Genomic DNA, 13,641 nt, shown 5'->3' with positions numbered 1-13,641 from the left:
CTATATGATCATAGGGCATCAAGTCTCTTCTTGGTAGCCTGCTATCCTTCCTCTGAGTGCCACCAGGCCTCCCCATCCAGGGGACGTGGTCAAATATGGGGCACCAGAGTTCATGTGAAAGTCAAACCCCACTCTCCACTCATTTGTAGAGAATGTCCTGTCCATTGGCTAGATCTGTGTAGTGGTTCAAAGTTTACTGCACGTATTGTCCTTGGCTGGTGCCATAGTTTGAGCAGGACCTCTGGGCCTAGATCCGCCCGTCATAATGTTCTTCTTGTAGGTTTCTAGGACCCTCTGGATCCTTCTATTTACCCATTCTCCCATGCTTCTCTCACTTCAAGTCCCAATAGGATGTCTTCCCCTCTGTCCCAGTTTCCTGATGAGTGAAGACTTTCATGGGACATGCCCCTTGGGCTAGTGTGCAGATATAAGTGAGTATATACCATTTGACTCTTTCTGCTTCTGGGTGAACTCACTCATTATGATCATTTCTAGTTCAATCCATTTGTCCCCAAATTTTGGGAATTCCTTGTTTTTAATAGCTGAGTAGTATTCCATAGTGTAAATATACCACAGTTTCTTTATCCATTCTTCTACTGAGGGACATTTAGGCTGTTTCCATGATCTGGCTATTATGAATAAGGCTGCTATGAACATGGTTGAGCAAATTTTCTTGTTGTGTGCTAGAGCATCTTCTGGGTATATTCCAAGGAGTGGAATAGCTGGGTCTTGAGGAAGCCCTATTCCCAGTTTTCTGATATAGTGCCAATAGATTTCCAACGTGGCTGTACTAGTTTGCATTCCCACCAGCAATGAAGGAGTGTTCCCCTCTCTCCACATCCTCGCCAGCATGTGGTGTCACTTGAATTTTTGATCTTAGCCATTCTGATGGGTGTAAAATGGAATCTCAGAGTTGTTTTGATTTGCATTTCCCTGATGCCTAAGGAGGTTGAACATTTTTTAGTGTTTCTCAGCCATTCGCTATTCCTATGTTGAGAATTCTCTGTTTAGTTCTGAGCCCCATTTCAATGTTCCAGTGTTTTCTACAGAAGTAGAAGAAGTTCAACATTAACGTGGAACCACAAAAGACTCCGAAGGACAAACATGGAGTGTATCACAGTGCTTGATTTCAAATTATATTATAAAGCTATATTAAACAGACCATGTGGTCCTAGCATAAAAACAGGCTCATAGATCAGTGAAACAGAAGAAAGAGCCCATAAGCATATAAACATACACAGTATGTACAATTGATCTCTCTCAAGGCTTCCAAGAATGTGAATAGAGAAAAGATACATTTTTGATAAATAATGTAGAAAAGCTAGATATCTCTATGTGAAAGAATAAAATGCCAAAGACCTCTTTTTCTGTATTAAAAATGAATTCAAATTAGGTTAAAGAGTTCAGACTTCAGTCAAAACTCTGGGGCTCAGCAGTGCACTCAGTGGTTAAGATCACGGGCTGCTCATGCAGAAGACCTGGGTTTGGTTCCCAGCGCCACATGCTCACGAACAACCTGCTCTATCTCCAGTCCAATGGGCTCTCTCGCCTTCTTCAGACCTCCGCTGCATGTACACGGTGCATATCCGTACATGTAGACTGTCATACAACGAAACAAAGCAGAGTAAGAGAATATCTCAAACTGCAAAATGCTGGAAGGAAACAAAAGCTTCTTGATGTTAGTCTGTGTGAAGATTTCTCAGATGTGAAGCCAAAATCACAGGTAACATGGGCAAAAATAAAAAGAATAGGGCTAAACAAGCTAAACCCCTTCTGTCAGTAAAGGAAAACAGTCAGCACAGCGCAAACCACAGAAAGGGAGAAAACCTATGCCTGAATATATTAATATGCAAAATGTATAAGGAAGGAGTCATAAAATTCAATGGCAGAAAAATGAGGCTATCTGAACGACAAGCATGTGCATGAAGCTGTGATTAACGTGGCTAATAAACTATTGGGCTAGTGGAGCCGAAACCAAGGGCTAGCAGCATGCCATGCCTGTTAGGGTGTCATTTAAAATAAGGGACATATGTTGGGAAGGCTGAAGAAAGCAGGAACATCGTACCCACATGATGGGGAAGTAAGTTGATACAGCCGCAAAGGGAAACAACAGATTCCTCAACAGCTAAAGCTACCCAGCTTTGTTTTATCTAAAGAGCTCGAGAGTTCGAGCTACAGAGACACTGAGAACACCCACCAACAGACGAGTGCATGTGGAACGTATTGCCACTTAGCCCGAGAAGAGAAGGAAGTCCTGCCATGTTCAAACCCGCGACAGACCCGTGAGAAATGCGGTAGTGTGTGATTGCACTTCTCTGTGGAACCCAAAATAACTGAATCCGTAGAAACAGAAAGTAGACCCGTGGTTCTCTGAGCTGATCGCAGGCAAAGTGAGACAGATGTGAGCGAGGGGCATAATGTCAGGGTGTAAACAGGATAGATGACATGTTCAGCCATAAAATGAGTCTTAACAATATTAAGACTTAGCTTTGAACACGCAGGCAGCATGGGCAGAAGTGAAAAAAGAGCGAGGCCAAGCAAACTAAACACCGAGGAAAACAGGGCAACCTATAGAAAAGGAGAAAATGCGGAAATCAAAGTTTATTGCCTTTTGTGACTCAATGACATGAAACTAGAAGTCACTAGCAGGAGGAAAATAGGGAACCTTGTCCAGGACACTGGGAAACTGTACCTATTGTATACTAGGGAGGAGATAGATCCTAAATGTTTTCAAAACATACACACAAACTCACACACACACACATACACACACTCACATACACACATATTCACTCACGCACACATACATACACATGCACGCACGCAGGCACACACCCACAAGGGTATTTGCCATCCTGCACCTCTCGTCTCTCTGCAAAGATGACGGTCAGCCACATGAGATGCTGAGCACTTGAAATGTAACTCATCCAAAAAGGAGATATGCTGTGAAAGAACAAAAAGTGGAGTGAGAGTCTGAGGACTTCCTGACCAAAAGAGAGTCAAAATAGCATTAATAATTTTCAAGGAAAAAGTTTCAAAGGATCGATTATATGTTTAAAATATTAAATGTTGCTCGAGGTTGGGTTCAGTATGCGTAAGAGTAGCATGTGTGTAAACCTGACATTCGCTTTGGCTTTTTGTTATTGTTGTTTGGCTGGCTAGTTTTTCCGAGACAGGGTTTCTCTGTGTAGCCTTGGCTGTCCTGAACTTGATTTGTGGACCAGACTGACCTTGAACTCACTATGATCCACCTGCCTCTGCCTCCCGAGTGCTGGGATTACAGGTGTGCACCACCATACCCGGTTAGATATTAACTTTGAACCAACTGTAACTACAGCAACAAATTCAAGCACTCAGGAATGTATTTCCCCATTTGTGAAACAGGTGAGTTGTGAAACATTCCCCCAATTGTCATTAGGACTGAATGAGCCAATAGCACACAAGTAGGCGTGGTCTTGCATGACTATCTTCCCAGCACTTGGGAGGTGGAAACAGGAAGAGTCAGAAGTTCAAAGTCACCCCCTAAGCTACATAGAAAGTTCTGTCCACGCTTGGGCTATATGAGACCCTGTATTAAAAAAAAAAAAAAAAAAAAAAAAAAAAAAAGGCAAAATTGAGCCTGGAGAGATAGCTCATTGATGGCTCTTCCAAAGGATCTAGGTTTAATTCCAAGCCCCCACATGGCAGCTTACAACTGTAATTCCAGTTCTAGGGGATCTGACACCCTCATACAGACATATATATTCAGGCAATACACCAATGCACATAAAATAAAAATAAATAAAATTTAAACATCAAAGCAAATTTACATGTGTATATGTTAATAAAGTTAATTTCTCAGTTTACTTTTTAATATGACTGTTAGAAAATGTGAAATTATCCAGCACTTGGAGTCTATTTCCCCACGGCAGGGCTACTCATATTGAGTGTGTCTTCTTGCCCTCCTTTCAGTACGCAGACTGGATGGCTTTTGCCCTCTAGACTGTACTTTCGGCTGGCTGTACATGCCACCCAACCTAAGAGAGCTTGGTTTATGTATTCAAGTCAGCGCTTGCTAAAGGAAGCAATGAGGGAGACACTTCTTTCATCTGCTTAACACCTGCTTCACTCTGAGGTGAAATCTCTCTGACGAGAACACAGCTGCTGACCTGGCCTGTGACTCTACTGTTGATCTTCCCCTTTAAACTGGGGTGTGCGCTGACAGAGCTTTCATGAAAAAAAGAGTTCTTTACTTTCTGTTCAGGGACCACGTATGGAATTCCAAGTGGTCCTTAAATGTTTTAGGAATGGTGTGCTCTGTCATGACCTGTCAGCTAGACTCTGAACTGTTGAAGCCATTGCGGTGGTCATACCTTTTTCAGACTTATCTATGAGGTGTCACATCCTGACAAAGAAGTCATAGCCTCCCCTCGTAAGGAGCTTGGGTCATGAGCAGACAGGGTGACTCTCTGACCTATCAGGAAAGGACAGAGACAGTCTTCAGAGCTAACGCGTGAGCCTGAGAAGAGAGGGATGATGCATGAGGCTGAGAAGACAGAGCTGTGTTGCTCCAGCTTTTCCCAGGCAGGGGTCTGGGGGACTGAGTAGGCTTGGGAGGGTTGGAGGAACGGGGCGGGTGTTGGTGTATGTGTGCGCACGCATGTGCGATGGGAACAAGTTCAGCACAGCCATGGAAGTCTTTTAAGAAGGTCAGAAACTGCCTCCGGGAATCATCCTCAGGTAACTGTAAATGAGGATGGGCTGGAGAGGTTGGAGTCAACGGGAAGCCACTCACCTTTTTGGGGTGATAGGATTCACTGCGCAGTGAAACCCTAGCCCCGTGCACTGGGGGAGCATGAGAGATTCTCTCTCCTTTTCTTTCTTTCTTTCTTTCTTTCTTTCTCTCTCTCTCTCTCTCTCTCTCTCTCTCTCTCTCTCTCTCTCTCTCTCTCTCTCTCTCTCTCTCTTTCTCTCTCTTCCTCTCTCCCCCCCCCCTTTGGTCATCAAAATTGGAAAGTTGGCATATTGGCAGAAAATAAAAACTATGTAATAAATAAGTACTCTGGAGGCAGAGGCAGGTAGATCTCTGTGAGTTCGAGACCAGCCTGGTCTACAAAGCGAGTTCAGGACAGCCAAGACTACAGGGAGAAACCCTGTTTTGAAAAACCACAAATAAAAATAAATAAATAAATAAGATATGAATACAAAATTAAGCACACAGCACTTATATGTGCCAAGCACTTTAGTTTTAAACAAATACATATATTATGGCAAGCTAACACTCATGACCAACAATTTAAAGCAACATAAGCAAGGAGTATAATTAGATTACACCCGTAATCCTAGCACTTGGGAGGCAGAGACAAAAAGATGACATAATTTTGAGGTTAGCCTGCTCTAATAGCAAGATACATTCCAACCAGGCCTACAGTTGTGAAAAATATAGCATTGTACTGCTCCTCCAGAGGATCTGGTTCCATTTCCAGAATGTACACCATGGCTCACAACCATCAGTAACTCAAACTCCAGGGTATTTGGTGCCCTCTTCTGGCCTCCATGGGCAATACACACATAGTGCACATACATTTGTGCAGAGAAAACAATTATATACATAAATAAAAGTACACAAATCTTTTTTTTTAAAGCAGTATCACTTTATGATACTGTGAAAGGTAGGAAGATGCAGAAAAGTCTCGGGTGTCTTTAAATTACATTTGACCCATTTGAGAAAAACCCTTTATGTGTGTGAGTATTTTGCCTGTACACATGTCTGCATAACATTTGTGCGTCTAATACTCTCAGAGGCCAAAAGAAGGTATTACAGATGATTATGAGTCACCATGTGGATGCTTTGAATGAAACCCAGGTCCTCCATGAAAGCATCAAATGTTTTTAACCATTGAGCCCATCTCTGAGCTCATGTCTCCAGGCTTCTCATGGATTATTGAGGCCCCAGGCACTATACATGACACATAGCAGATTAGTCCAACAGTGGCACATATGTGGCCTGACATCTGAGAGAAGTGTGTCACGGATGCTAGTTAGCAATCTCTTCAGGAGCACAGTGCTGGGAGTCTTGCATAGATGACAAGAATGGAACAGAATATTGGAGCCAATGGTTGGGTCATTGCTAGGAAGCTAATGCCTGGTTCTGCTTATGTCTGTATACACGGGCTAATCTGCAATGGCCACTTAGGGTACAGCCTCCTGGTATGTGGCAGTGGTTCTGCCTAACGAATGCTAGCAAGTGCCAGCGTTGAGGTTTATGAAGGGCTTGCTTCAGGCCAGAGCTGGGCTGAGTCCTGGGCTAGGCGTCTGTTTCTGCACACTAACCCTATGGAATATATGCCATCGGGTCTCTGCTCTTTATAAGAAGGGAAACTCAGGCACAGGTTAAATAACCTGCTAAATTTACATGTAACTCAAACCCATGTCCTGTCCAGTTTCAAAACCAGAATAACATCTCGATGTGGGTTAACGGTGATTTTTATAGTGTCCTGACTTGTCATGGTTTTTTCTTATTCAACCTCTAGTGACTCAGCTTGAAGCTAGTTCACCCTTGTCAGCACTAGAAACAGCAACAGTTCCCCGGACCAAAGGCTCCATTCCTCACCCCGGTGCAAGACACTTACCTATGTATCTCACTCCGTGGTTTTTTTAGCATCGTTAAAGTAGCTGTACCTGGCCCCGTAAGAAGCTAATTAATCACCAAATATAGACCACTACTTGTTCTTTTCAGCCCTCTGCAGGCTTCTTCCCCTCATTGTGCGCTACCATCTGGCGCTATGAGCTCACGCTTTCTGTGTTCCTTTGCAGAGTGCTAGATTCATCCCCTCTAAGCTCAGAGAGCAGGCTTGATTTCAGAGTTTGCATGTGTGGTTCCGAAAGCCTTGGAATCTAATGCCTCCTTGTGGGTCTTGTCAGTATCACTCCTTAGCATTACCACAGGGAACGTCTGCCTTCACTCTCTCCCATGTAGACTATATACACGGATAGTCATGCAGATTTGTCTTTCTTTTTTAATCAATAGCTTTGGTAAGCCATTGAGCACCAGCAGGTCTTATTCTGTGTCATTTTTTGTTGTTGTTGTTGTTGTTGTTGTTGTTGTTGGCTTAATGCATGGGCTGTGGGAAGCCAAACCTTAATAATGATACTTAGCTTGTCAACTCTGTTTTACTTTGTGCTGTGACAGTGGAAGAGGTGTTTAAGAGGAGGACATCTCTGATCCATCCTTCACACACACACACTCTTCTAAGTCTGCTGAATGGTGGAGCCTCTGATCATTTCTCCCCAGGGAGTGGAGCACTGGGAACGTAGGACATTTTCTTGTACACTTCGCCACCAAATGATAATCTTTGAGGTCTTTGAATGGCGCTTGTTAGATCGGGAGGACCCTCACCTTCCCACCTTCTCGTGTACACTCCAGCATTCTTGGCAACTAAGTTTAGATTAAGACCGCAGGGGGAAGGGATTGCATCTGGTGATGTATGTACCATTCACCTCATTTCTGATCCCAGCAGAACACTGCTTGCTGGCTTGCTGGCTTTCTGCCTACTCCTGTCAAGGGGCAGAGAACAGAACTGGTCCTGGGTATGCTTGCAATGGTCTAAGGGAGTGCATAGTTCCCTAAAAGCAGAAGTTCTTCTAAGGCCAATCCCTCTGAGTCTGAGAAAATGCATTTTTGCTTTTCAAATCCTGCACCTCATCACCAGCATGAAGTAGCTCCAAGAGATTCAGATGGGGAAAGCCATGGAGTCAGCCATGTCGCGCGTCTCGTCTCCAGATAATATGTATAGGCAGGCATGGAAGACACAGACACAACCCTTCACCAGGGAGCAAGTTTGTTTCCAAAAGCTCTCATGTTGGTACTAAGTTGGAAAAAAAATCAAATTTTCCTATTGAACTGACCACATATTTCAGAACAGCAATAACTGTTGAAACCTATAGGATTAACATGAGTTTCTAAACGTTAAAGAATTCTGTTTATCTTGACATCATACACATTAAGACTTGCTTACTTCCTTGTACTGTGGCCTAGGCTAATTACTTAACCTCTGAGCTTCAGACTTTTTCCATTTAGTGGAAATAATTATGTCTGGCATCACTGATGGACATCAGTTGGCTTCTTTTCATGCGTGTGTGTGTGTGTGCATGTGTGTATATGTGTGTGTGTTGTGTGTGTGTCTCCCTTTGTGGAGGTGCAAGTGTGTATGCGTGTGTGTAGAAGCCAGAGGTTGATGTTGGGCACCATTACAAATTTAGATACAGAGGCAGAGTGCCTTACTTGACCCCAGGGTTTGCCTATTCCAGTAATGCAGCTGGTCAGCCTGCTCTGGGGGGTCCTCTCTCTCTCTCTCTCTCTCTCTCTCTCTCTCTCTCTCTCTCTCTCTCTCTCTCTCTCTCTCTCTCTCTCTCCTTCCCTAGCACTGGGATTACAGGTGGGCTGCCATGCCCTCCCAGTATTTATGTGGGTGCTGAGGATCTGAACTCTAGTTATCATGCTCATGGGAAAGCCCTGGCCTGCTCAGCCATCTCCGCAGCCCTCAAGGGGATTTTCCAAGATGGCCTTCTCTGCGTGCTTGAGATGATGAAGGCATTTCTAGCTTCTACTCCATATATGCCATGCTGCCCAAAACTGAACTTTGCACAGTGAACCACTGGATATTCCTGAGATATCTCATTTGGTCATGATGTGTGACTTTTAAAAATATTGCTGAGTTCAGATTGTTAGTGTTGTGAAGGATTTGTGCATAGAAAACATCAAAGAATGCTATGTGTTTTCCTGGGACTGAGGAGTTGTGTGTGAGGATCCTGTTTTGATCTGCAGAACCCACGATTTTTTGTTTGGTTAAAAAAAAAGAGAGAGAGAGCTGGGTGGGATGGTGAAGAGTGTGCTTCCAGCACTTAGAAAGTGGAATCAGGTTGATCCCTGGAAACTTGCTGGCTGGTCAGTCTAGCTATGCCTCTCAGTGAGCTTGAGAGAGAGAGAGAGAGAGAGAGAGAGAGAGAGAGAGAGAGAGAGAGAGAGAGAAGAGAGAGAGAGAGAGAGAGAGAAGAAGAAGAAGAAGAAGAAGAAGAAGAAGAAGAAGAAGAAGAAGGAGGAGGAGGAGGAGAAGAAGAAGAAGAAGAAGAAGAAGAAGAAGAAGAAGAAGAAGAAGAAGAAGAAGAAGAAGAAGAAGGAGAAGACTGCTATGAACATGGTTGAGCAAATTTTCTTGTTGTGTGCTGGAGCATCTTCTGGGTATATTCCAAGGAGTGATACCCTATGAGCATATACAGGGGGAGGTAATCCCCCTCAGGAACAGTCATAGGGGAGGGGAATAAGGGGAAAATGGGAGGGAGGGAAGAATGGGAGGACACAAGGGATGGGATAACCATTGAGATGTAACAAGAATATATATATATATATATATATATATATATATATATATATATATATATATATATATATGAAGAAGAAGAAAGGGAGGAAAGAAAGAAGGAAGGAGGGAAGGAAGGAGGGAAGGAAAAACAAAAAGGCAGAGAGGAATGACACCCAAGGCTGGTCTCATATGCGTGTTCACACATGTGCACTCACACATATGCACCCCCACACAGACACAGTATATTACATAGCTCCCTTTCCTGTGGTGTCTTGGTCTCAGATCCACTGAGGAGGCATTTTCTGCTCTTTATTTGCCTTTTGAACAGTCTGGGGGATGGCTGGTTCTTCTTTAAACATTTGGTAACCCTCACCAGCCCTGTCTTGGGCTTCTCCTTTTAGGGCCCGTTTCACTGAGATGACTGCTAAGTCCATCCCTTTTCTTGTCATAGATGTAGTCAGATTAGACCACCTGCTGCCTCGAGTTAGCCTTGGAGTTCGCGTCTTCCTCTGAATGGCTTCTGCCCCATTTAATATTAGGTTTGGCAGGTTCCCCAGTATTTATTTCCATAAAATTAACCTCCTTTCACTATATGATTTTTTTTAAATTTTACTTTGGTTTTTTACTTCCTGGGAGTCTGTCTACCCACTAGAAATTAATCTGCATCTATGAGGACTCTCTGGTTAGCAGCTGCTGGGTTTAAAGTTAGTTTAATGAGATGCATTTATTCAAGCAACTGGCCACAATGACAATGAAGACTGACACTGAGAGAAATGCTTTATGTTTGCTGCTGGGTTTTAAGAGAAGGTGGACAGTAGATGCTGCTCCTGAGATCCGGAAGGCTGTAGGGAGGAGTAGACAAAGCCATTTGATGAAGCACTGGGAAATGAGGGTGAGAAGAAGAGACAGACAACCCAACGGCTACACATCACTGCATCTAACACGGGACTGGCCGTGCCACCAGGGGAAGAGAAGAATTCCTTTGCTATCAAGACGAATGACTTTCTCAAGCGCCATAGTTTAAGTCAGTGACATTAAAGAATGGCACAGCTGCTAGAAGGCTAGGTAGAGCTTTGTCAATTATAATCACCCCCTAAGGCACCACGTAGATGTGACGATGGAAAAATATCTTCTGGTTTCCAAATAACACATATACTAAGGAATTGTGTGTGTGTGTGTGTGTGTGTGTGTGTGTGTGTGTGTGTGTGTGTGAAATTTAATTGAGAGTTTGAGACTAGATCAAATTCAGCCAAGGCATTTAAGTGTTAATTTAGAATTCTAGGCTGGGTTTCTTCAACCATCTGTACAGCTTAGCACACCTTTCCCTTAATAGCTTTGTGTTTAAGTCATAAAACTCAGTATTGAAAAGCGTTTAGTGATATATACGTATATATACATATACATATATGTGCATATATATATATATACACACACTCATAAAAATGCATTTAAAATGGAATGCGATTTTAAAAAGTCTATTTCAAGGTTTTGAGTTTTGCTGCCACGGGTTGCCTCTGTTAATGACAGTAATCAAGAGATCCCTTGCCCATTTCCCATTCAACCTGGTTTAGGATAAATTATTTTGCCTTGGGCCCCAGAATTCTATTACAAAGGAAAAGGCTAGTAAATCGCATTTCTTGTTTCTTTCAAGGTATTGCACAGCGATGCACAGCTATCAAGTACCACTTCTCTCAGCCGATCCGCTTAAGAAACATTCCTTTCAATTTAACCAAGACAATCCAGCAAGATGAATGGCACCTGCTTCGTAAGTATTTCTGGGAAAGAATTAGACAAGAGGTGGGGGGTGGGGCCGGGGGGGGGGGGAGATGTCCCGCCCTCTTACGTTTGGATTGAAAGCTGTTTATCCCTATGTACCCTCTGGGCCCAACTGAGTTTGGCCAGACACCCCAAGCATCAGTTTGTTATGCTGTGAACAGAGTGTATTTACAATTCATGTGTGAGAAAGATCAGGTGTGAAGTTCTCTAGGATAGGGCCATGTGCCTGTCTGCCCACATAGCAATGCTAACTAACTGAACCTTGTTTTGTTTTGTTTTTTTTAAGTTTTATTTTAAATTATGTGTATAGTGAAGAGGTATATACACAAGAGTTCAGGTGCCCTTAGAGGCCAAAGGTGTCACTAGATCTCCCTGAAGCTGGAGTTACAGGCGGTTGTGAGCCACCCAGTGTGGGTCCAGGGCACCAAGCTGAGATCATCTCCGAGGGCGGCCTCTGTACTTTAACCATCCAGTCATCTCCTAGCCCAGCTCAGTCCTTTTTCAAATCAAGTTAATGGGTATAAGGTCTTGACCTGAACATTATACCTTAATTGCTCTCATTTTGTTTTGCTTGTATAACGCTCAGATCATTGTATTTTTGTTGAAATACCTTTATGAATGAATATATGTCATAATTTTCTGAGTGTCTCTTACCTCTACATCTCAATGGAAAGAACTGCTCTTTTTTAATATCAAGAAAATGTGAAAGTCAAGATAAAATCATGCAATTTGAAATTTTAAAAAGGTAGATATTTGCATGGAAATTGTTAGTTCAAGCTGCGTAGTGGCGAGTGGCACATAGAGACACCGAGTCCTTTCCAGTGTGTCCCAGAAGTCAACCTTACCACCTTTTTCAGTGAGCAAAGAGTGTTGTAGTCATGTTGTTTGGTGGTGAAAGCCACTGTAGGGACTGTCTTATTCTTTGAGCAAATCTCAATATAGAGTAAAAGGTTCTGTCCTGATTCTCAGTACAAACACGGAGGCTCATACAAGGTGGGATCTAATATAAAAATTGATGATTACTTTAGGGCTTAGAAAGTCATTGGATAAAAGCCTGGTCATGGTGGCCTATGTCTTTAATCCTAGCAGAGGCAGACAGATCTCTGTATGAGTTTGAAGCCAGCCTGGTCTGCAGAGTGAGCTCCAGACCAGCCAAGGCTACAGAGAGACCTGTCTCAAAAACAACAACAACACAAAACAAAACAAAACAAAAAAGAAAGGAAGGAAAGAAAGAAAGAAAGAAAGAAAAAAAGAAAGGGGGGGGAAGAGGAAAGTCGCTGGATAAAGTGTGGTTTATTTTCTGAAAACATGATAGATGTCTTCCTGACAAATTTAAACAAGCCCTTCTCAGCGGAGCCATTCAGTGTTCGCTGAGTGGTACTCCTTCTTGGCTCTTTATGAGCGTGTTTAGAGTTCTTTGTCTTGAGCGTGTATGGAGACCAGTCTCATTATGGCTGCCTTGATCAGATAGGAAGAATCACAGGGCCCTGCAAAGGACCTCATCTCTTCAACTCCACAAGTTTGCACCTCTTTACCCAGCAAGACAATGATTTGAGCATTAACCTTGGAGGAGTTTCTAATAGAAAGATGCTTTCAGCGGTGGCATGCCTGTTTCTAAGAGAGCCACCTTTGGTGATCTGTACCACATTTATCAGTAAGACGCCATGTTTGGGGCTGATGCCAGGCCCCTGTGGGTTGTGTCTGACCTTTGTGTTTTGTAGTCACAGAAGTTATAACTTTCACATCACAGGGCATTGGAATATTGCAGCAAATGACTGAACTATTGTCAGTCCCTTGCCTCATATGTGGCCATGGCCAAACTAGTACCGCTCTGCCCAGAACATTAAATTTGGCATATTTATATAGTTACTATCCATAACCCCTTATTTTGTGCTGTATATTGTCTCTTCTGGGTAAAAAAAAAAAAGCCCTGTTTTAATTCAGATCAAAAAAATTTTAAAGCCTTGATCTGGAAATGGGGAGTCCCTTCTAAGAAACAGGGAAACGCAACTGGGTGGCACTGGTGGTGCACACCTTTGATCCCAGCACTCAGAAGGCAGAGGCAGGTGGATCTCTGTGAGTTGGAGGCCAGCCTGGTATATAGCACAAGTCCCAGGACAGCCTAAGGCTACACAGAGAAACTCTGTCTCAAAAAACAAACAACCCCCCAAAACCAAGAATAGGGAAGCTTGCCTGTGACTAAGATGCTATGGCCAAGACTGGAAGCTACTGTACCCCATCTCCCCTCCACTTACTGCTCCTAAGGTACTTCCACCACAGCAGCGAAGCCCACACTGCAAACCCTCTGTCTGCTGACAGCGCCCCGCTCACACATGAATTTTGTTCAGACTTGTTGTCATGCCTTATGGAAAGCAGGTGTGTGCTTGGGGACTCTTGTTTTTAAAAAAGGATCATAGACCTTAAGCAGTTAGGTAAGAGTTCTTTTCAATTTGCTTTGTTCCAAACAACGATACAATCAAAAGCAGGAAGGACAGAAAGAAACAATGAAAAAGTATAGTAAGCA

The 13,641-nt window shown here is 43.2% G+C and overlaps 1 protein-coding gene across 2 annotated transcripts in view; it reads left to right on the top strand.

Moving 5' to 3' along the window:
* The window catches only part of Tmem178a (transmembrane protein 178A), a 56,451-nt gene that overhangs the window by 29,336 nt on the left and 13,474 nt on the right, over positions 1 to 13,641 (top strand). For both annotated transcript variants that reach the window (XM_051163651.1, XM_051163563.1), the window contains exon 2: positions 10,993 to 11,106. In XM_051163651.1, coding sequence (XP_051019608.1) covers positions 10,993 to 11,106 — 114 coding nt within the window. The remainder of the gene's footprint in view (positions 1 to 10,992; positions 11,107 to 13,641) is intronic.

This window comes from Acomys russatus, chromosome 1 (assembly GCF_903995435.1).
Source record: "Acomys russatus chromosome 1, mAcoRus1.1, whole genome shotgun sequence".
NCBI classification, from domain to species: domain Eukaryota; kingdom Metazoa; phylum Chordata; class Mammalia; order Rodentia; family Muridae; genus Acomys; species Acomys russatus.
This window is presented reverse-complemented; position numbering and strand designations above follow the sequence as displayed.